The sequence below is a fragment of the Myotis brandtii genome, unplaced genomic scaffold (genome assembly GCF_000412655.1).
Source record: "Myotis brandtii unplaced genomic scaffold, ASM41265v1 scaffold82, whole genome shotgun sequence".
NCBI lineage: Eukaryota > Metazoa > Chordata > Mammalia > Chiroptera > Vespertilionidae > Myotis > Myotis brandtii.
This window is the reverse complement of record NW_005371324.1, coordinates 3,585,902-3,610,001: the sequence shown is the minus strand read 5'-3', so window position 1 is coordinate 3,610,001 and position 24,100 is coordinate 3,585,902. Positions and strand designations below refer to the sequence as shown.

Sequence of the window (24,100 nt, the reverse complement as noted above, 5' to 3'; positions counted from 1 at the left end):
TAACTGTTCCCTGGTATTTTACTCAGATTAACTAGTTTATTCTTCACAATTATCCTAAAGGGTTATTGCTACCATTTTCAGATGTGAAAAACTCTAGCCATATGACATGACCTCATCATCTTTTCTCAATTGGAAATTTTTCACTTGGCATGGATTGTAAATAAGACAATATAGCTGTTTTTGATGTAGCTGCCTTGAATTCTGTCTTCCAGTCTAAATATTAAAGTTGAAAAGTGGTTTCAGATTTTATAATGACCCTCTTTTTTTCTAAAACTACCATTACTCCATGATTGTCTTCTGTCTCATTTTGGGAAATGTGTTTTAACATATGAATTCCTAAAATTGTTATGCTTTTATTTAACACTAGAGACCCGGTGCATGAAATTCGTGCACGGGGACGGGGGTCCCTCAGCCCGGCCTACACCCTCTTGCAATCCGGGACCCCTAGGACATCCCTCTCGCAATCCGGGACCGCTGACTCCTAACTACTCACCTGCCTTCTTGCCTGATCGCCCCTAACCACTCTGCCTGCCTGCTTGATCTCCCCTAGGTGCTTGCCTGCCTGTCTGATTGCCCTTAATCGCCTCTGCCTCAGCCCCCGCACCCAGGACCCAGGCTTCCCTCCTCTGGCCGGCTGCAGGCATCTGGGACCTGGGCTTCCCTCCCTCTGGCCGACCACAGTACCTAGGACCAAGGCTTCCCTCCCTCTGGTCGGCCACTGGCATCCGGGAATGCAGGAGGCTTCCCCCGGCCGACCGCAGGCACCCATGATCACGGGCATCTTCCCCAGGCCAGCTGCAGGCACCTGGGACCACGGCTTTGTCAGGAAGTATGTCCGGAATGATGTCCAGAAGATGTCCGGTCTATCTGGTCTAATTAGCATGCTACCCTTTTATTAGTATAGATTAATTAGGTGGAAATTCAGTAAGAGTAAAACTTAATGAATTTAATGGCTTTCCAGAAGCATACAGGAGAGGTCAATCTTGAATTTTGGAAAGAAAGGTTTGGAAATAGTTTGTGATGCAACTGGACATAAAGAAGAGAACAGTTGTATATAATTCTTAATTCAGTTGACTTATTATAAAAATAATGTATTTTCAAGGAAGTTTGATAGTTATATTTGGTTAGTTGTATTTTTCTATAGGTAAAAAAGATTAATCTATAAGCATGTGTAGCACATCAGTTAGTTTTTCTAATTCACATATGAATTATCTAGAATGACTAAATCACATGCTGTTTAGCTGAAAGCATAACAGCAAAAGTTATGGGGTTACTAGGTGTCCTTTATCTTAAAACAAAATTCCCAGATCCAAACAATGCACACAAGTATAATAATCTAGTGTCTATAATAAGCAGGATAATTTCACAATTTTTTTCACATCTGATGAGAAGCCAGATTCCGCAGAGATTTTGAAGATTGGGCTGAGAAAACTTGCTAATGGATTTCTTGTAGGCTTGAGAGAAAGGAAAGATAAAGATTGGTGCTAAGGCTTTTGTTTTGAACAATTGAAAGGGTGAGGAAGACCACAAGGAAATATGGTTTGAAGAGGTTAAATTTAAGATACCAAGTGGAAATACTACGGTTCCCCCTGTGTAAAGGTTAAAAAGAAGCTGAAACAAAACAAAATGCTTTTCAATTTTTCAACTTAAACATAATGTAGAATGTCTGAAAGAAAATCTGACAAAGATATTAGCAGCAAATAAAGGTATAAAATATCCTCATACATTGATTCCCGATAGTTAATACTTGAACAAGATTCATTATTCATTCATTGAATAAATATTCATCAAGTGCTTACTCTGTGTGTTCCTCTTCTGTCACCTGGGAACTGCAACGAAAAGGACAGGCAAGGTTCCTGCTCTCATGGAAGTTATAGCAGGAGAGGCAGGCAACGAATCACAAAGAGATGTATAGTAAGATTTCCTGTAGCAATCACGGCCATGACAACAGAGTAGAGTATGAAGAAAGATCTTGAAATCTATTAACTTTTTCCAGTTGCAATCCTACTGGAACACTTTTGTTCTTGTTAAGGGAATATAGCACATCTTATATTCAGAGAAATAGTGTTTATCTCTTTAGGACCCCAAAGGATTTTTTCCTTAAAGGATACACCCCTTCTTTTAGTATTTTACCTCCAAATTTAATTTTTATAAGGAGTGGGCATACTTACATTTATTAGCTTTACAAAGACTTAAATGGACACTAATAGTTATAATAGTTGCTACCTTTTATGTAATGCTTTCTGTATGTCAGGTACTTCTTTTTTAAAGTGTGGGACATGTGTCATCTCATTTAATCTTTTTCTGTGTGTGTTTGTGAAGTAGTTACTGTTGTTAATTCCACTACCTTTTATGTAATGCTTTCTGTATGTCAGGTACTTTTTTTTTAAAGTGTGGGACATGAGTCATCTCATTTAATTTTGTTTCTGTGTGTGTTTGTGAAGTAGTTACTGTTATTAATTCCCATTTTCATGAGTAAACCAAGGCACAGAGAGTTCATCTAGCTAGAAAGTGGAAGAGCTGGATTCGAATAGGCAATGTGATCCTCAGAGCCTATACTGTTAACCCCTCCACAAATAATCACTGACATGTTCACTGGCTCTTTAACCCTTTCTTCTTTTAAAAACAAATATTCAAAGTATGTGTGTGTGAGTTCATTTATTGCTTTCATGTATAGAATGCCCAAGGGGAAGAAGCCGTCACGGATGACCTTACAACTCTGGATAGGAAAGCCCTCTTACAGCAGCGTTATGCAGACAACCCTTACCATGCACAGCAGAGTACAAGAAAATCTAATGCTGTAAGTTACCAGTCTGTTTACTTATTATTTGATAAACCAGTGAGATAATTTGCCCTGCAAGGTTTTACAGACTTATCATTGAATAAATAATTTCAACAATTTAAATTTGGACTGAGATGAATATTCATTAATGTGCACATTGAGTCCTCATTTTAATAAATGATTGACGTTTGGTCTATTCACTGTGGAGAAATTGTCTTGAATCTTTGAGAGTTTGTAAAAATCCTAATATATAAAACCCAGGGTCTGTAATGTCCAAAATGACTGAAGTCTCGACCGACCGGAAGTCAGTCCTGCAGTCAGTGCTGGGTTTTCGTGGTAACCCAGCACTGACTGCCACTGCTGTGGGTGCGGCGACCCAGCACTGACTGTCAAGGGGGCTATGGATCAGGCCCAGAGAGAGAAGCAGATTCTGACCCGTAGCCTCCATGGCAGCTGTTGATCAGCCCTTGGCTCTCTTTCTCTCTGGGCCTGGCCAGAAGCCACGCCTCTCTTTCTCTCTGGGCCTCCGTGGGGCCTGCTGATTAGCCCCGCCTCTCTGATCAGGCCCAGAGATAGACCCGGAGACACTAACTGGCATAGAAACTGACCAATCAGAACCAAATCTGGGTGAAGTGCAAGGAGCCAATGGCTGCCTATGAGGTAGAGCTTTTGACATTGACTGGCATAGAAACTGACCAATCAGAATCTAATCTGGGTGAACTGTGAAGGCAGAACCTAAGGTGGGGGCTGAGAAGGGGTTTTAATGGTAATAGCTGTTTGGTGTAAGGTGTAAGAAAGTGGTTCAATTTTTTAATGACCAGTTTGTCAGTATAGTGCATATGGCTGGCTATCAGTCCAGATACAGGGATTATGTATTTTTGTCTGCCCATGGCTGCCGGCCGCCATCTTGGTTGTCAGTTAATTTGCATATACTCACTGATTAGCCAATGGGAAGGGTAGAGGCCGTACGGCTAATTACCATGTTTCTCTTTTATTATATAGGATAGTCTAAACCAGCCGTGGGCAAACTACGGCCCGTTTGAAATGAATAAAACTAAAAAAAAAAAGACCGTACCCTTTTATGTAATGATGTTTACTTTGAATTTATATTAGTTCACACAAACACTCCATCCATGCTTTTGTTCCGGCCCTCTGGTCCAGTTTAAGAACCCATTGTGGCCCTCGAGTCAAAAAGTTTGCCCACCCCTGATTTAAGCAATCCTATCCTATATAATCTATCTATAGTAATAAAAGTGTAATGTGCTAATTAGACCGGGTCGACCGGCCATTTTCCAGACATCCAACTTCCTTTTGGACAAAGCCATGGTGGTGGGGGCCGAGGCAGAGGCAGTTAGGGGTGATCAGGCCAGCAGGGGAGGGAGGTTGGGGTCAAGATCAGACTGGCAGGGAAGGGTCGTTGGGGGCAAGATCAGGCTGGCAGGGAAGGGCAGTTGGGAGCAACGAGGCTGGCAGGGGAGGGCAGTTGGGGGTGAGAACAGGCTGGCAGAGGAGGGCAATTGGGGGTAAGATCAGGCCAGCAGGGGAGGGAAGTTGGGGGTGAGAACAGGCTGGCAGGGGAGGGCAGTTGGGGGCAAGATCAGGCCGGCAGGGGAGGGCAGTTAGGGGTGAACAGGCAGGCAGGTGAGCAGTTAGGAGCCAGCAGTCCCACATTGCAAGAGGGATGTCCGATTGGAGAGGGTGCACGTTGGGCTGAGGGAACCCCCAGCACCAGGAATTTCATGCACCGGGTCACTAGTTTTGTTTATAAAGTTCCTAATGTTAATTGGCTACTCTTTGTCAGTTGGTTTATTTGTCATCGACTCTCCCCCACAGTAGTCTGGTTATGTTTTTCAAAGTCAGAAGCTAAGAAAGCTAGAGAAATTCAGAGCTGTTAAAGAAAAGGATAGGAATTAAATAGAAGCTCTTTAGCAAAAGGGAAGTAAAACTTTAGACTCTCAATATTAACTATGTTATAACCTTTACAAAATCAATTAATATTGTTTGATGGGTATTGCTTAGATCAGTTCTGGTATGCCATTTCTTTTTTTTTTTAACATTAAAATAAATTTTTTCAATAGAAGTATTTTACTTAATGTTGTTTACTTTTTAAAAATTAAATTAATTGGGGTGACATAAGCTAATAAAATTATATAGGTTTCAAGTGTGCAATTCTATGATATACCATCTGGATATTGCATTGTGCCCATCACCCATCAGACCAACCTGCTTGAAGTTGGAATCCAGTGGCCACCCCAGACACTCCTGGGTGGTGAAAATCTTAGGGATGCTTGTAATAGATGATGGAAATCCAGTGAACATTGGCTCAAAAGTTGGGAAAATTCATATTTAGATAAACTAAATAATAATAAAGCAATATGGATCTAGCCGGTTACATTTTCATTATCATTGAAGGGAAAATTAATTATTTTTATTTTGGTCAAACTCATCCAGAATCACTGTCTTCTGAACTGACAGCAGTGTGTAATCAGTTTCCACCAGGTAGACTGGTTTTCTGTGGATATCCCACATTGTTAACTTGTTTTAGTTTTTTTACTAAAACCACATAACATTATTTTCTATGCCTATTATTATTTAGGCTAGAGGCCCAGTGCACAAAAATTTGTGCACTTGGAGGGTCCCTCAGCCCGGCCTGTGCCCTCTCACACTCTGGGACCCCTCGGGGGATGACCACCTGCTGGCTTAGGCCCGCTCCCCAGGGGATTGGGCCTAAGCTGGCAGTCAGACATCCCTCTGGCAGCCCGGAAGCCCTCAGGGGATGTCCACTTGCCAGCAGGGAGCAGACCTAAGCTGCAGTTGGACTTCCTTAGCACTGCTGAGGAGGCGGGAGAGGCTCCCACCACCACCGCTGTACTGGCAGCCGTCAGCCTGGCTTGTGGCTGAGCAGAGCTCCCCCTGTGGGAGTGCACTGACTACCAGGGGCAGCTCCTGCATTGAGCGTCTGCCCCCTGGTGGTCAGTGTGTGTCATAATGACCACTCATTCCCAGTCGTTCTGCTGTTAGGGTCAATTTGCATATTACCCTTTTATTATATAGGATAGAGGCCTGGTACAAGGGTTGGGGCTGGCTGGTTTGCCCTGAAGGGTGTCCCAGATGAGGGTGGGGGTCCCGCTGGGGTGCCTGGTCAGCCTGGATGAGGGGCTGAAGGCCGTTTTCAGGCAGGCCACATCCCCTTCAGGGAGAGGGGGTCCTGCTGGGGTGCCTGGCCAGTCTGGGTGAGGGGCTGATGGCTGTTTGCAGGCTGGCCAAGCCCCCCAGTGGGGACCCTCACCCCATGAGGGTGTGGCCATCCTGGGTGAGGGGCCGATGGCTATTTGCAGGCTGGCCACAGCCCCCAGCCACCCAAGCTCGCAGTGGAGGCTGGCTGGAAGCAGGTATCTGAGATTTATTTAGCTTCTATAATTGAAACTTTGTTGCCTTGAGCGGGCATCACAGCCAGCCAGGGCAGGTGGGAAGCTTGGCTTCCTCTATCAGTGGGGCAACCAAGCCTCCTGCTTGCTCCAGCTCCGTGGCTGTCAGCCGCCATCTTGGTTGGGTTAATTTGCATATATTCGCTCTGATTGGCTGGTGGGCGTGGCTTGGGGCATAGTGGAGGTGCAGTCAATTTGCATGTTTCTCTTTTATTAGATTAGATATTGATGTTTGGTAGAATAAGGAATATTAGCAGGATCATTCTAAAGATAAAGAAGCTACTTTATAAGACAACATAGTGTCTCAAATAAGGGTTCTTTGATATGTGTCTAAAGTTACACTTGAAATACATGTCACTGATGCTTAAGGTCAGTTGGGTTTTGGTCTTGGTGTAATCCAAAGCCACTGGGTGTGAGTGGAATTCTTTTCCTTACAATTACTTTATCAGTGGCAATACATCTAAATTCACTATCAAGTACATTTCACTTGATTGTGGTAGTCCTCATTTATCTGTGCTTTTTAAGGAAATGTTTATGTAAGTAAACGTTGAACACATCAAAAATTAGTATTTATTTATTTTTAAAATGTAGGTGGCTACTTTTTAATTTAATATTTAGCCACCTAACTGTACAACAGAAGCAGTGAGAGTGAGGTTTCCATTTCATATCTTCTAGTTTGCTTGTCATTTTTCAATGTTATCAGATTCTTTGCACCAGTGTGACTTCCGTATCTAATCTGTTTTATGCTTACACAGACCTCTAAATCAATGTCCCTCAGGGTGGTTCTGACCTTTCCAAAAAGTATAAACCACCATAAATGTCAACAGTTACGGTGGGCTTTCTGCAAAGGCTCCATATTTATTAACCTCAGCTCTTTTGTTTGTTTGTTATTGGTGTAATTAGCTAGTTTATTGATATTGATAATAGGAAGAGAGCAAAGGGGAGGCCAAACATTATAAGCATGGTCATCTGGGCAGCTTCACCAAGAAGCTGCAACATCACACTCCCCATGGGAACCACTGATCCATTCCCTGAAGATCACTGGGGGAAGAAATCATATAAAAAAGTAGATGGATGCATGCGCAGTGAAGTCGGGGTGACGTAGGAAAGGTGCTTGTCTGTCAGTCTAGCCTGGGGAACAATGGATTGGCTAGGATGTTGACCCCATCAAAAGCATGCAAAATCTTGGAAAGTTAAAATCTCCAGACAAAATCTCTTGTTCATCATGCTGGCTCCCTCTTGTTCTGTGAACAGCACTGTTCTCTCTCCATAGCCATGTGGCCTTAAGCAGTGCATGGCCATGGCTGTGTGAGCCTCACATGCAATGGACTGCAGCTGGGAACACAAGTTAAGCTAGCCAGAGACTAGACTGGAATGGACTGTAATATGGAGCAGAAATCCTGGGCAGTGGCCTTTATTCTGGCCCTGCTGAAGACACAGTTGAACTCTTTCAATGGTGGGATGGACAGAGATAAGACCTTAGAGGGGAACACCCTTAATTTTACATAATCATTAAGGCTTTCTACTAACCCTCATCATCCCATGGGGCCTCAGGAAATTATTTTCCTCATGCACCCCAAGAACTTCACTTTCACTAATAACACTTCTGGGTTTTACATCTCTGTTCTGGCTGATCTTTTTTCTATATAATTTCACATTTTAGACAGTATCCACTTTCTGAATCACCCTTGGATATAAAATGCTTTACTTGTAAGTTACACAATTCTTCTAACTTCTTAAAAATCATTATAAAGTGTCACAAGCTTAAGACCACAAGATGCAGTTATATATGACACCAGAGGCCTGGTGCATGAAATTAGTGCATGGGGGTGAGGGGGTCCCTCAGACCAGCCTGCACCCTCTCCAATCCAGGACCCCACAAGGATTGGGCCTAAATTGGCAGTTGGACATCCCTCTTGCAATCCGGGACTGCTAGCTCCTAACCACTCACCTGCCTGCTGGCCTGATGCTCCCAGCACTCCCCTGCTGGCCTGATTGCCCCCAACGGCCTCTACCTGCTGGCTTGATCACCCCCTAACTGCTCCCCTGCCGGCTTGATCACTCCCTAACTGCTCCTCTGCTGGCCTGATCATCCCTAACTGCCCTCCCCTGCTGGCCTGATCGCCCCTGCCTGCCCTCCCCTGCCAGCCTGATCACCCCTAACCACCTCTGCCTCAGCCCCCGCCACTGTGGCTTTGTCCAGAAGGACGTCCAGAAGATGACCAGTCTAATTAGCATATTACTCCTTTATTCGTATAGATGATATGAGCTCCAATGAGGCAGATTCGAATGTGTAAAGCATACATCTTAAATTTCTACCCAACAAATATCTAAATTCAATTGCAGACTAACAATTAAATGATTGTGCCCAATGTTTCCAGGTTTCTTAGGAGTTTGTACTTTTGTTTTTATAATATACCTTTAGTTACTCTAATTTAAATTTTGTGTCAGTTTCAAATAGCATTGTCTCTCTAAAGGTACAAAGCTTCCATCTTAAGCAACATTACATACTTGATTTCATTTATTGGAATGTTTATTGGGATGATCCATGGGGATGGATGACAATAATTTATATTCTGAAAATAGAACGTTTTATTTGACTTCTTAATTTTTTCACCTTTTTTGACTTATCCTTCAAAAGAAACATTTTAGTGAATATAGTTACTTGATAATCTAATTGGACTTGAGTGATTACAAATTAGTTTATGAAACCTAAAATGCAGTGAAAATACTTTTGGAAAAGCAAAAAATAGTATGAAGATAGTTTAGTCAAAACACTAATTGAGAAAAGTTGATCAAGGATTATTAATGGATTATATGTATCAAAAATGTTACTCTTTTAATGATGGGAGTCTTTTGTTCATTTTTTAGATTTTTGCTATAGCATTAATGATTCCAATTCAATTTCAGCTTCAGGTACTGGGGATGGTTTATATTTTAGTACTCTTGCATTAACTGTAGTATATTCTGCTTTATGGACAGTGTGATTTTTCTTATTTCTTGTCTCAGGAAATTGTGGCCGCTGAGAAGAAGAAACAGAGCGTTGCAGAGCAAGTGATGCTGGACCACCTATGCCGGTGAGAGTTAGTCACTGGGACAGACATCCATTCAGAAAGTGTTCATAGCAGCACAACTTACAATAGCTAAGACTTGGGAACAGCCCAAGTGCTCATCAGCAGATGAGTGGATAAAAAAAGCTGTGGTACATTTACACCACGGAATACTATGCAGCAGTACAAAAGAAGGATCTCTTACCCTTTGCAACAGCATGGAGGGACCTGAAGAGTATTATGCTAAGCAAAATAAGCCAGGCAGAGAAAGACAAGTATCCCATGATCTCACTCATATATGGAATCTAATGAACAAAATAAACTGATGAACAAAATAGATTCAGAGACATAGAAACATGGAACAGTCTGATGAATCACAGAGGAAAGGCAGGGGTGGGTGGGAAGAGGTTAAATGTAACTTACATGCATATATGCATAACCCATGGACACTAGAGTGGGAGCATGGGGCAGCTAGAAGAAGCCAATGGGGTGGGGAGGACATCTAAAATACCTTCAATAATAAAGATAAATTTAAAAAAATACATTTCTTTTTTATGCCTGATGACCCATATCCTTGGCCAATCAATAAGTTGTTAACTCAGACATTCCCAAATTTTCTCTGTTCAATGCCCTCATAGTGTTTTAGTACTTTTTTCAGAGCACTCCTAGGCTAATAGAAATACCCATTATTTCTATTTATTAAATATTTTTGTTTAAACAACTGAATGAGCATGCACTTCTAACTATTTAATGGCTTTGAAAAACAACAGCACATGAATTAAAAGAAGACATATTTTTCTCATTCTTAAGTAGCCATAATTACTTGCTAATGGGATGTATGTACCTTTTGGGGGCACTGCACAGTCCCTCAAACCTTGGACCTGTTTATGATGCTGCCACAGTCACTTTCTATTTCATATGGCACTTGCTGTTTACCACAGCACTGTAGAAAGCCCTGCTTTTCAAAGATGAGACTTCACTGAGGGAGTGTGTCTCTTATTGAAACTGTGAGTTACTTTGAGCTAGTAGTTCATGTGGTGTCCAATAAATACAAAATACTGTGTTTCCCTCAAAAACTAAAAAATATCCTGCAGTGTCCCTGGGAGTTCCCTGGGGCACCTCAGAGTGACTTGGTGTGGAGTTTGGGAACAGTGGGACTAACTATAGAATTGTAGAATGTAATCTAAGTTTCACAACCCTTAGAAAACTATATAAAGATTTAGCACCTGCTGTGCTCAATTGCATACGAATGTGTAAATACTGCGAGATTTCAAAAGAAACCGGAATAGTCTAGGTCTAGGACATCTTCGAGAAGAAGTAAGACAAGTTTAGCTTTAGAAAAAAGTCTTTGATTAGGTGGTGGAGAGAAAGAATAATATTCCACATGCATGTTTTTCAGTAAATTGTCTAAAATAAATAATTATACTTACAGTCTTCAATGTATCTCCTTCCATTATCTCATGAACTCACTTTAGTGATGTTTCCACCCCCACCATCCCACCACAAGGCGATTATTCATTTAACATCTGACAAATACAGAATTCTGATAGCAGTGTAAATTTGCATTCATACATGGGCTTTTTTGACTGCCTACCAATATGTGAATGCTGGCACAATGGATTATCCCACTTCAATGTCGGACTTTGTGTTTTGTGGCGTAGGGCTGTAATCAGTGATCCAGAGCAAAACTTAACCACTGAGAAACCAGAAGGTGCTTGTGTCCTTCCAGATTCAAACATAACACCTCTTCGATTTAGGAAAAGAACACTACATGAAACAAAGTAAGAAGACTTACCAATGTAAATTGAGCCTGTGGTATTTATACATGTGTTTTTTTTAAATGTTATTTTGTGTCCACCTGAAAAGTTTTTTGCTTTTTGCAATTTAAAAGGAACTGGATTTTTGGAGTTTAGATTCTTGTCCTTCCACTTTAAGATATTGGGATAAAATTTGCCCTTTAGGTTTTCTATCTGTAATTTAGGAATAACAGCCACAACCTTAGGAGAGAATAGATATGTCCTTCTGTATAGAATATATGATACAGTAACTGAGACATTGGTATGTACGCAATATATATTGGCTGAATCTCATTGGTATGTATTACATTCAAAGTTAGTGTTTAAAAGTTATTATTTTGCATTTTACTTTGTAGCTTATAACAGCTTTTGGCTGAAATGGGCTTTCACAGGCCTCTGGTGTATTTCACTTAAATTTCTCAACAACTTCACTGACTGTTGACATCTAGCCTCAGCTTTAAAAGACATAGAAAATCTACCAGTTCCACTGCAATTCTTTTATCGACCCATGTAATTGTCAGGCAGTTACTTATAACTTTTATCTTTTTGTCTTATTCTTATTTTCTGGAAGCTTTAATTGTCATGACTTCAAACATTTGAATGGATCATGCATTAACTTCCTACTGCTGCTGTAACAAATGACCACAGACAGTATTATAAAGCAACACACATTTATCCTCTTACAGTTCTAGAGGTCAGACCTGTGGGAGGTGCCTTGACAGGCGCATTCCTTCTGGAGGGTCAGGGAAGAACCTGTTTTCTTGTCTTTTTCAACTTCATTGCTTGGCTCATGGCTCATGGCTCTTCTCCCCTGTTCCAAGCCAGCAATGGCTGGGCAAGCCTTCTCGTGTTATCTCACTCTGACACTCTTCTGTCTCACGTGTTCCTCTGCTTCCCTCCTATAAAGACCCACGTGATGACACTGAGCCACGTGGGTAATCCCGGGCAATCTCCTCATCCCCAGCTCTTCCATCTGCCATCGTATGTAAATTAACATATTTACATGTTCTGAGGATTAATTAGGACATGGACGTCTTTAGGGGACCATCATTCAGCTATCACATATCTAAATCTCTCTCTTTTAAAGTTTTATTAAAATAAAATACACTCTCACAAAGTATACACATTTTGGGTGTACGGCATATGAATTTTCACAGCCTGAACAACACCCCACCCTTGATGCTGTCTCCCAATTACTGTCCACACCCTCTGCCACAGCAGGTTGACTTCTCTGTCCTACTATCAGAGGTTATGCACTTCAATGAAATCACAAAATGTAGACCCTGTTTCTGGCTTATTTTGCTCAACATTATGTTTGTACATTTTATCCATGTTATTATTAATAGGTGTCCTTTATTTTCATTGCTGTACAGTATTTCATTATATAAATATACCATAACTTATTTATGGTATATATGGTAAATGTCCATGCTTATGGACACTTGACATTTCATGAATAGTGTTGCCATGAACTTTTTGCATGCTTTTTTGTGAATATATGTATCCATTTCTGCTCAGTACCTACTTAGAAGTGGAATCACTGGACCATTTAGTATGCATGTGTTCAACTTTAAAAAATATTAACAGCTGGCTGGGGTGACTCAGTGGTTGAGCGTCGACCCATGAACCAGGATGTCACTGTTTCATTCCTGGTAAGGGCACATGCCTCGGTTGTGGGCTTGATCCCAAGTAGGGGGCATGCAGGAGGCAGCCAATGTGTGATTCTCTCATTGTTGGTGTTTTTATCTCTCTCTCCCTTTAACTTCTCTCTATGAAATCTATATATAACATATTTTTTAAAATATTGCCAAATAGTTTTCCAAAGTGATTGCAATTAACACTGTCACCAGTAGCAGTAAGAGGATGCTAATTGCACCATATATTTGCTCTTGCTTGGTATTATCTATATTTTTTATTTTAGTTCTTATGGGGATGTATTGGTAATTTTAATTTACATTTCACTAGAGAATAATGAAGTTTAGTACTTTTACATATGTATATTGGTCATCTAAATATATTCTTATATGAAACTTCCCTTCAAATCTTTTTCATATTGGTTGTGGAACTTATTTATACATTCTAGTTACAAGTCCCTTTTCAATTGTATTTACTGAACATCTCTTTTCCTACCCTGTGGTCGCCTTTACATTCTCTTGATCAGAATTCTTAATTTCAGTGTAGACCAGTTTGCCATTCTTTCCACTTGTTGTTAGTGTCCTTTGTGTAATATATATATATATATTGTTGTTGATTTGGGAGAGATAAAGGAATGGAGAGGGAGAGCAGGAGAGAGAATAATCCATGCATGAGAGAAACATTGATTGGTTTCCTCCTGCATGCCCCTTACTGGGGATTGAGCCTGCAACCTGGGCATGTGCCCTGGCCGAGAATCAACCGGTGACCTCTTGGCTCATGGGTCAATGCTCAACCAAATGAGCCACACCATTGGGGCTTCTCTATCTTCTTTAAAAAATGTCTGCCAACCATAAACTCATTATCTCTCTGACTTTTAATGCCATTTATCAAGTTGTTATAAATTCATGGTAGGCTTCTAGGCTTTTTCTTTGGTCTCATCTACCTGTAATATATTTTTGCACCAATATAATTCTATCTTTTTTATTGTTGTTGTTGTTAATTTTCACCCCAGGATATTTTCTTCCACTGATTTTTAGAGAGAGTGGGAGGGTGGACAGGGAGGGGGAGAGGGAGAGAGAGAAACATCAATGTGAGAGAGACACATCTATTGGTTGCCTTCTGCATGCACCCAGACCAGGGCTGGGGATCAAAGCTGACACAGGTATGTGCCCTTGACCAGGAAGCAAGCCCATGACCTTTTGGTGCAGGGCCTGAAGCTGTTTCCATTGAGCCACACTGACTAGGGCTATAATTCCATCTTAATTAGTATTGCTTTATACTAAATACGTGCAGCTTGTTTATCTTCAATATTGTCTTAGCATACTGGGCCCTTTTCTCTTTAATAGAAATTTTGATTAAATTAGTTTAGTTCTATGAAAAATTCTATGGGGATATTGATTAGAATTATTGAATTTATGGACTTCACCCCCTCCCTTTTTTATTATTCCCAATAGAAGAGGAGAAAATTCTGCTTTATAGAGTTAGAAGCAGAAAATTGGCATGTCTTCTCGTCTTTTCCTTGGGAATCAGCTGTCTGCAGAAGTACACATTCTGTTCTATGCATTATATTTTACAAGTACCTCCCCAACGGGAATGAGTGAGTTAGTCTGTTAAATTCTAGCATCAAAGACTTAACTTCCTGTTGCTGTATTCCTAAACTCAATCAATAATAAAATTCATATTTTGATCTTGACCTGCTTAATTCTTATTTCTGTATTGGTTAAGAACTTTGGTAGGTTATTGGTACTGCTTATCAGATACCTAAAAGCCCAATATGGAACTTTCCATTAATAATATAGATGCCTGTTTACTTCTTTTATGTTTTCAAGGAGTCACTAGACTCATTGAAGCTATTACTTCAACTTATCACTGTTATACTGAGTTCTGTTCACTTTTGAGAAGCAATATAATGTAATGGTTATGAGCAAGATTTTTTTCTAGCTTTGCCATGTACTAACTGTATGTTTATGTAAAATTTATTTGTGAAATGGGGATAATAATAATTACTTCACAGAGTTATTGCAAGCATTAAATAAGCCAATACACATTAAAGTGATTTTAATAATAACTAGTGTCTAGGAAGTTCTCAATAAATGGTAACTATTATTAAAGCTGTTATTTTCTCAGCATTTAGAGTTGTTTGTGGCACATAATGGGCATTCAATAAGCACATTAATACTAATGGATTAAATTGAATTGAGATGATCAAGCTTTTATGGCTCTACCCTGTGTTCACAAACTCATTTGGTCTACTGCCTCTTGTTGGCTGTATCTTGTTTACCTTTCATAGAGACCTAGATTTTATAGAAATAAAACATTTGAAGATCTTTATGTCCCTTGCTATTTGCATTGTTGCAATGTTATTACACCTGCAGGATATATCATAAGACTATTTAGGAAGGCGATTAAAAATATATCACTGAATCTTAAGATTTCTTAACACAGAGATTATTGGTAGTAGAGTGCCAAAGTGTGTACATTGGTGCTTTGCTTCATATTATTAAACAGAACTTTAAGAAGAGCAATCTTTGTGAGATCACTCAGTGCTGTCTGAAGGCCATAAAGATTAAATGTCTGACCTGAGGTCTCATAGACCAATTCCAAGGCTAAAACCTCATCGAATTCTCTTTTGCACTCTCCTGGATTTTGGTAAGAAATGTTTTGAGCTACCCCTACTGAAAACCTGACTGCTAGTGACTTAAACAAGTCAGGATTTATTTCTTATATACAACTAGCTGCTGGACGTTGTTGGTTTTACTTCAGTAGCTCAGAAATGGCATAGCTCTGGGCTGACTTCTTCCAGGTTTGATTGGCCTCTCTGACATGGTTGCTTGATTGCTATAGTGGCTCCTAGTGTCATATCCCTGCCATGTTCACAGTCAGGAGCTCTTCCCATGCCACTCTCTTATCCAGACAAATCAGTCTTTCTTGGAAGTTTATTGGCAGAACTGGGTTGCTCGGTCACGTAAAATCAAAGAGGCTAAGAAAGCAAATTCTATGGTGGAAGGGAAACAAGGAGAATAGGGTTAGAAATGCCAGTCGGGTTAGCCCTGCAGCAGTGCCAGTCACAAATATGCTATCCTAGTTGAATATTTACTTTTATAACACTATGCTACTATACATTCTAACATAAAAGTTGTTCATGTCTTACGTGCCATATTTTAGGTTTATACTTATGTGTCTGCTGCATTGATCAATCTGGAAAAAAGAGGTTAAATGGTCATCTTAATGCCATTTGTGCATTTCAAAACATTAACAACTTTTTTGTACTTTTATTGTTTATATCAAATATATGTAACTTTAAAATCATTGTTGACAAATGTGTTTCTTAACAGGATAAGAACACATTCTACATTAACCGAAAATATGCTTTCTCATAAAGTGCAATTTGACTGTAGGATCATATCAAGGTAATTATAATTTTATTAAACTTTTAAATCTTATGATTATAAAATGTATCCTATTTTCAAATAGAAATGACAATAGTGAGATTAGTCAAATTTGTCACAAACAAGTGAAAATGTGAATTTAGAACAAACATTTTTAGGTAATATATATCAATCCGTTATAAAAATTATAGGAAGTATGAACCTAACTAAAAGCATTTTAATTAAAAGTTATTTAAAATGTGATTTTAAAATGTTTTTTGAAAAGAAATAGAGAAATGAATTTTTAAAAGGTATATATTACTACCAGAAGATTCTAAGCCATTGAAAAAATAACCTTTATGTAAGCTGCTTTATATAATTTCATGTTAATGGCTTAAGTTAGAGTAGATTATTGATAGATGCAAGAAGATGACAAAGTAGATGATTCTTAACTCTCTTTTCGCTGTCTTATAAACTTCCAGTAAAATGTAAATGCTACTTCATATTCTTTGTGTACACTACTGGTAAAGTCTTTTTTTTTTAACTATCATGTTTGTTTAATGATGTTAAACTTTCTTGGACAAAGGGTAATAAATGCACATCCTTGATTGGCTTCTTGAAAACTCAACATTTTTTAAAGATCTTTCACTTTACCTTAAAAGTCTATATCAAATTAGTAGTCTACTTATCCATGTTCATATCAGTGTAAGCTAAAGCTTTTTCTCCATCCAAATCTAACTAAAATGGGCACTGCACAAGCTGTGGCATGTTTTTCCCGTGGCTTCCCCTCCAGTGGTCGGCAAACTCATTAGTCAACAGAGCCAAATATCAACAGTACAACGATTGAAATTTCTTTTGAGAGCCAAATTTTTTAAACTTAAACTATATAGGTAGGTACATTGTTATTAACTTAATTACGGTTCTCCTAAGGCTTAGGAAGAGCCACACTCAAGGGGCCAAAGAGCCGCATGTGGCTCGCGAGCCGCAGTTTGCCGACCATGGCCCCTAACCCCTGCTCATTGCCACACACTCCAGGGAGTCAATATCATCCCTCTGACGTGATGATTTTAGCTTATTATTTAATTTGAAAGTGATCTTATTTGAAAACCTTTGATATTATTCTCTTTTTCTAGAAATGGACGTGATGCTTGCAGAGAGCTGGTTGGGTTCTTTTTTATTCATGATCAGTCCCTTACAATTTACGAATATCGGCAATTTGGGAAAAATAGGTATGCCATAAAGCATTGTTACATCTCTCAAGATGACTACTTCCAAGAGAAGCTGACTAATTTCACATTCTTGTCATTTAACTTCTAGAACAAATGTGCTTCCTTTTATTAAAAAAAACACTTATAGTCATCAGTGTGGGCGAAGAAAAGGCAAACAATACCAACTTGGCGATTTTTATATTGTAAGTTTGTGTATGTGTACAAAGGTTTCATTCCAGGTGTTGGATTTTGTGGGTCCTGTGGGGCTGGAGGAGAGGGCTTCTCTTCTTAGCTGATTCTTCTTCCTGAGCAGGGGCATTTGTTTGTGTGAATGGCCAATGGTGGATGTTTCCCTAGAGGTTCTGCCTCTCAGACTCAGACCCCAGTGCTCTGAATCGAAGCATAGCTTTTATCCCCTGTAATATTAGCTTCTGCCCCCACCCAAATCCCCAATGTAAGCCCCGAAGAGCTTGTTTCTTGGTACTTTTAAAGGCTTTCCAGGGCCCTAGCAATTTGCTCAGTGGTTAGAGCTTCTGCTTCTAGAATGAACTTGTGTCAGGTTGGATTCCGGTCAAGGCCACCTACCTTGGTTGCAGGCTCAATCCCTGGCCCTGGTTGGGGCACATGCGAGATGCAACCAACTGATGTGTCTCTCTCACATTGATGTTTCTCTCTGTCTTTCCTCCTCACTTCTACTCCTTCTAAAAAAAAAAATCAATGGAAAAAATATCCTCAGGTGGGGATTAAACAAACAAACAAACAAAGGTTTTACAGGGCTGTGCCACTGGGCTAGGGGCAATGCTTCACCTAAAACAGGCTTATCTTCTGGGGACACATGGTTTTTCTCCACACAGAGGGGTAGTTGGCTCTGGAACTGTCATATATCTGATAGTCAGCTTATCTTTGTGATTTTTCCACCTCATGTAACTCCTGGCATATGTTGTATCACAAGGAATTCCTAGAATGGGTTGATAATCTATAATAATAGAAGCATAATATGCTAATTAGACCAGATGTTCTTCTGGACGAAGCCAGGGCTGCGAGGGAAACCCGGGTCCCAGGTCCCAGATGGAAGCCAGTGCCAGTAGCTGGGGGAAGGAAGGCCTATTCTTGCATGAATTGTGTGCACTGGGCCTCTAGTAGATAATGTTACAAATCTGTATAGTGCTCCTATATTTTAAACCATTATATTCACACTAGAGTCCTGGTGCATGAATTCGTGCATGGGTGGGGTCCAGCTGGCCCACCCCAATCAGGGTTGGGTGGGGAGCGATCAGGGGCAGGGCCAGTTGTGGGGAGGGGCCTCAGGCAGTTGGCCAGACAGCCTCACCCCCTGATAGAACTCCTGGTGGAACTCCCGTTTGAGGGGACAATTTGCATATTAGCCTTTTATTATATAGGACTTGAGGCCCGGTGCACAAAATTAGTGCATGGGGGGGTGTCCCTCAGCCTGGCTTGCACCCTCTCCAATCTGGGACCCCTCGGGGATGTCTGACTGCCTGTTTAGGCCTGATCCGATAGCCCCCAACTGCCCTCCCCTGCTGGCCCAATAACCCCAAACTGCCTTCCCCTCCCGGCCCAATCGCCCACAACTGCCCTCCCCTGCCGGCCTGATTGCCCCCAACTGCCCTCCCCTTCCACGACCCGCCTTCTTTGCCAGGACCGGCCTCCTCCACACCGCGTGGAGCCATGGGACCCCCAGGCCTCACTGCGCAGAGTGGCCACCAGGCTCCGCCTTTACTGTGCACACGGCCATCTTGTGGCGGCCATCTTGTTATGATGTCACGCGCGAGGGCGTGAGGACCACCTAGGTTTTTATTAGTTTAGATGTTATCTCATGATTACAATGCAGCACTATCCACCATGATCATTCATGTAACAAATACTGTATATTCATAGGCTAAGCATTAGAGAGAGCACAGTGGGTAAGTCAGACCCATTCCCTGCTTTTGTTGAGTTTAGTCTAATGGGAAACATTGTCAGATAGGAGGGGTAATAATTTAGATTTGTGGAGTCAAAGAAGGCTTCATGAAGAAAGCGCCATCTAAATTTTATTAGAGAAGGAGTTAGCTAGATTGGATAGGGAGATAGGAGAGGTGAGGGAAAGTCTGTCTGGAGTATAGAGTTCAGGGTTGGTGTTGTCAAGAATGAGTCAGAGCTTTCTAACAGCAGCCTCTGTTAAAGAGTTACCTAAAATGTGTTGGGTTTGATTCTGGGTCAGGGCACATGCTGGGTTGTGCACTGAAGGTAACCGATTGATGTTTCACTCTCCTTTTCTCCCTTCCCCTCTCTAAAAATCAATAAAAAACACATATCCTCCAGTGAGGATTTAAAAATAAACAAACAAATAAATAAAATGTGTTGGGGAGTCATTGAGAGATAAGATGTGGACGAAATGTGGAGAGAGAGGTGACATCAGGTTTGTGGTTTAGAAAGACCTCCAAGTTACTATGTGGGAAAGAGATATATTAAAGACTAGGTATAAAGAACCAGATTGGATTGAAATATAGAGATTTAGGAAGGAGGTTATGACCACCTGAAGTAGGCAGGTGACTGTGTCTGTGAAGCTAATTAGAAAAATAAAATGAAAAATCCTCTTTAGGAGGTAGAATCAGTAAGATGTAGTGACTGTCAGGTGAGGACAAACTTTACATCTTAAGCTGGGATTAAATAGAATATACACGTGTCACTCAAGTCTGCCTCTTGACATCTGGAGAAAATCAGCTCCGACTCCCACTTCACAACCTGCGGAAAGGATGCCTAATGCTTACCCCACGACTGAAGTTACCTCTGGCTCTGAGTGCTGTCTCCAGTAACTTAGTGTGGTTTATGATTTATTCTACCACTCCTGTTCTATGTCACTTGAAGCAGATGTGGAACTCTGCTCCCTTTTATGATTTCCATCAAAGAAAAGAAGAAAAGAAGGGAGAGAGTGGGGGAAATCTGCACGCAAGCCATGTACATGATGCTTTGTGTGTATGGCAGACAATTTGAAAGGGACATGGAGGGAAGTTACTATTGCAGCAGTGTCAGCAGCTTACAATTTATTAGACATTCTTATTCTTAGATATATGTCCCTTGAGTATTTCCCATGGTAAACGCACCTCCTCTTCAATATTCTATATTTGATTCCTCCCATCTTTTTCTCTTCCCTTCAATACTCTATTTCTTTATGCAGAAATATTCTCCCTTGTCCTTCTTTATTTTGGGGGTGAGGGTGTTACTTCTGATTTCCAGATGTTACTCTGGAACTTTTCTATGTGCCCCACCAAGGTCTTTTCCTAAACACTTCCTAAAAGAAACTTTAGTGCCTGCTATTAAGATAATAATCAAATAAACATACACACATGCCCACAGGCACACATACATAAAAAGTGCACCCACATATGTTCATTCATATGCATGAATGTATAGCTTCAGATGCACTGACACAGATCACATGGATGTAACCTATGCACACATGAATATATACACACATTTGCTTTTATGTATGTTCTTATGTCTATAACCCTACTACACAACCCACATAGTCTCTTCAACTGCTTAATATTATGATTTGAAAAGAATTTATACACATCTACACTAATAAAAGAGAAACATGCAAATTGATGTCACTGCTACGCCCACCAGCCAATCAGAGCGACTATGCAAATTAACCTAACAAAGATGGCAGTTAATTTGCATACGCAGGTGGCCAGAGGGGAGGAACCAAGCCTCGCTGTAGCCTCGAGGCTAGGCTTCTCCACTGCGTCCGGACCAAAGGCCTGGGTCCCTGGTGCCGGAGGAAAACTGGTACCGGCAGCCAGAGGAAGGAAGGCCCATTGCGTGAATCTTCGTGCAACGGGCTTCTAGTTTCAAATAAAGGAGGAAGCACTTATAGTTACAAGTTTTCTTAAGTAAATGCTCCAGGAAAAAGGAGAGGAAAGAAATCTCTTCCATTATTTTTAAGAGAGAGAATTAAACTTCCCATCTGACCATATTTATATGAGTGACTTAGATATCAAAATAATAACAATATTCTGAGTAGATTATGTATATTTGATAGGAATATTTTATTGAAGCCTTTAAGTTCAAATCAGGTTAAAAGTAGGTTTTATGTTTATGTGATGTTTGTTATCAAAAGACTAGTTGAAAAAGTGTGATTAATCTATCACAGTTCATCAATCTGTGCATCAATAGCTCTATTTTCTTTCTTTTTCTAAAAAATATATTTTATTGATTTTTTACAGAGAGGAAGGGAGAGGGATAGAGAGTTAAAAACATCAATGAGAGAGAAACATCGATCAGCTGCCTCCTGCACACCCCCTACTGGGGATGTGCTCGCAACCAAGGTACATGCCCTTGACTGGAATCAAACCTGGGACCCTTGAGTCCACAGGCTGATGCTCTATTCACTGAGCCAAACCGGTTAGGGCTAGCTCTATTTTCATTTGAATAATCTGTCATATCTTCCTAAGATACTTATGAAGATCGAGTTCTTATATTATTTTTCTACATGGATTGTTAAGTAGATGATTATTCTAATTCAGAGATTGATTGGGAGATTAGTTCCTTTATTTTCCTATATTATTAGTTGAAGCCTGTATGACTTCTAAATGGTCTCTAAAATGCTTTTTAAAAATCATTATAAAAGTATACCATGTCACATAGTAAAAATTGAATATTTAAAATTAGTATTAGTTGTATCTTCTTCTAGACATTATAAGCTTTAAATAATTCATCTGTTAATTTTTTAGGGTGCAAACTTGACATTTTTAAGTTCTGATCATCTCAGACTTCCAGAAAGCATAAAAGAAAACGCATTACTTATCCTTCGAATCACAAATATTGATCGGGTAGCTTCGAATGATCTCAGGTAAGTCACACATGCATTTGTCATTTTGAAGGAAAGTGAAAACACTGTTATTTATTATCTTAAATTTAAATTCAATTCCAAAGCATTTTGTCTTAAGTTAGATTTATATTTTTTTAAAACAAAGCATAGCTATATCTATTTTATTTACCTCACACTTCATGTGTGGAAACAGTTACAATCAAGCAAAGAACAAAAATGTCCCATTTTATGTTGACGAAACTGTATTAATTGGCCTTTGCTATAACACTTTTATTTTATAAAATGCGAAGAAAGAAATAACATTTAAAAGATGAGATACAGTACATCACACTATAGTTTAATTTCCCCACATTTTAGTGTGATGTTTTGTTTTTATAGCATTAAAAGTGTCTTGGGTCCTACATGTTACTAGTTGTTCATTGATTGCTAATATCCATAATGTAAAAATAATTCTATGAATATAAAAGGCTTTTAAATGAATTGGACCTATGTTAATTATTTTATGTATTCTATTGTTATTGCTGAGTGCTTCTTAGAGGTAAATATAGTGCTATTCGGTGTTTCATAGTGATAAATATAATTCATTTTATTGTATGGCTCAAAGTGAATGCATTTTTTAGTTTTCAAAAATAGCACTTTATACTTTGCAAGGTAAAACTGCTTTTAAATTTAATAGTTTTAATTATTTTAAAAGAACAATGAAATGGTCACAAAAATGTTAAAGATAATTCTTGGGAGATTTTAAGGATTTTAGCCCTTGATTTAGCATATTTAATCCTCCCAGGTATTAAATCAGCAGGCAGAAGGTGGGACTTGATTAATCTCTAGGCACTCTTCTAACTTTGATAGGGTTTCATTGAGACTTGAGCAGGGAAGAGCTGAGAGTTTCCATACTCAGAGTTACAAAAGAGATTGTATTTTTTTCATTGTTAACATGTCAATTGCAGAACTGATTCTGTGGAACAGGAGGATGATACAACCAGGCAAGAGGCCAATGATAGGCTGGTCTTCAAAGCCATTCAAGGTCTGTGTCATTTTAGTATACTCTCAAGTATTTTAAATTTTTAACAATTTTCTTTGTAAGTAGTAAAGCAGTATTTTTCAGGTATTTCTTAGTTTTATGACACTTGACTTATATTTTCTATTTGCTTATCTTTTTTGCAAGTTAATTATGTACATATACATATATATGGTTTCCCAAAAAATGTATACACATACTTTGAATAATTATAAAGGCAGTTTTTATTAAAATACATTTCATTTTCAAAATTGAGCTATCAGCTGTTAAAGGGTGTATATATATATTTTTTTGGGGGGGGGACACTGTATATGTATACAAGTATTTTAAAGATTTCTCCTACTTTAATAATCCTATCTAACTGAATAACTAGTATTATATGAATTATGAATTTAACAACTAGAAAGAACTAGGCAATATGGGTTTATTCATGAACTGAATTAAGTAGCTAATTTTGTAATATAATACTTGTCTTATGCATTAGATGATATCCGAAAGAGATTTGTAGTAGCTTAGTGTAAAAGAAAAAATGAGAGATTGGGAGCCAGATGTGTTTGGACGCTGTCATTCAATAGACATATAATTGTGTAATTCTCTTGTACCTCTTTTTTCATCCTTAAAATGCAGAAAACAATTGGTTTTATTAACTTTACATAGTTGATGTAATATATGTAGGCTTTGGACACTAACACATATTACAGATTTTATTTCTAGAGTCTAATCTTCTACTATAGTATACTAGGCTCAGACAATTCTTTTGTTGAATTTCTTAGTCTAGAAGTAATCACAGAGAATCATCATATAATTTATGAATTTTGATAAATCCTGATTTATAATTTAAAGATGATCACAGAGTAAGACTAGAAACATTTTAAAGTTGTAGGAATTGGTATTTGAAGTCTCAAATATTCTTGATGCCATTGTTTGTAAATTGTTTATTTACATAGTCAATACAATATTTGTCACTATTGTGTCAGGTGA

General features: G+C 39.4%; 1 protein-coding gene across 5 annotated transcripts in view; it reads left to right on the top strand.

The window, feature by feature from the left end:
- CAPS2 (calcyphosine 2) overlaps nt 1-24,100 on the top strand; it is a 50,370-nt gene that overhangs the window by 12,792 nt on the left and 13,478 nt on the right. For 4 of the 5 annotated variants that reach the window (XM_014531695.1, XM_014531694.1, XM_014531696.1 and 1 more), the window contains 8 exons: nt 2,678-2,800; nt 9,220-9,287; nt 10,922-11,041; nt 16,027-16,101; nt 17,193-17,288; nt 17,377-17,470; nt 22,004-22,122; nt 23,049-23,125. In XM_014531695.1, coding sequence (XP_014387181.1) covers nt 2,678-2,800; nt 9,220-9,287; nt 10,922-11,041; nt 16,027-16,101; nt 17,193-17,288; nt 17,377-17,470; nt 22,004-22,122; nt 23,049-23,125 — 772 coding nt within the window. The remainder of the gene's footprint in view (nt 1-2,677; nt 2,801-9,219; nt 9,288-10,921; nt 11,042-16,026; nt 16,102-17,192; nt 17,289-17,376; nt 17,471-22,003; nt 22,123-23,048; nt 23,126-24,100) is intronic. The other variant, XM_005884132.2, reaches the window with a different exon arrangement.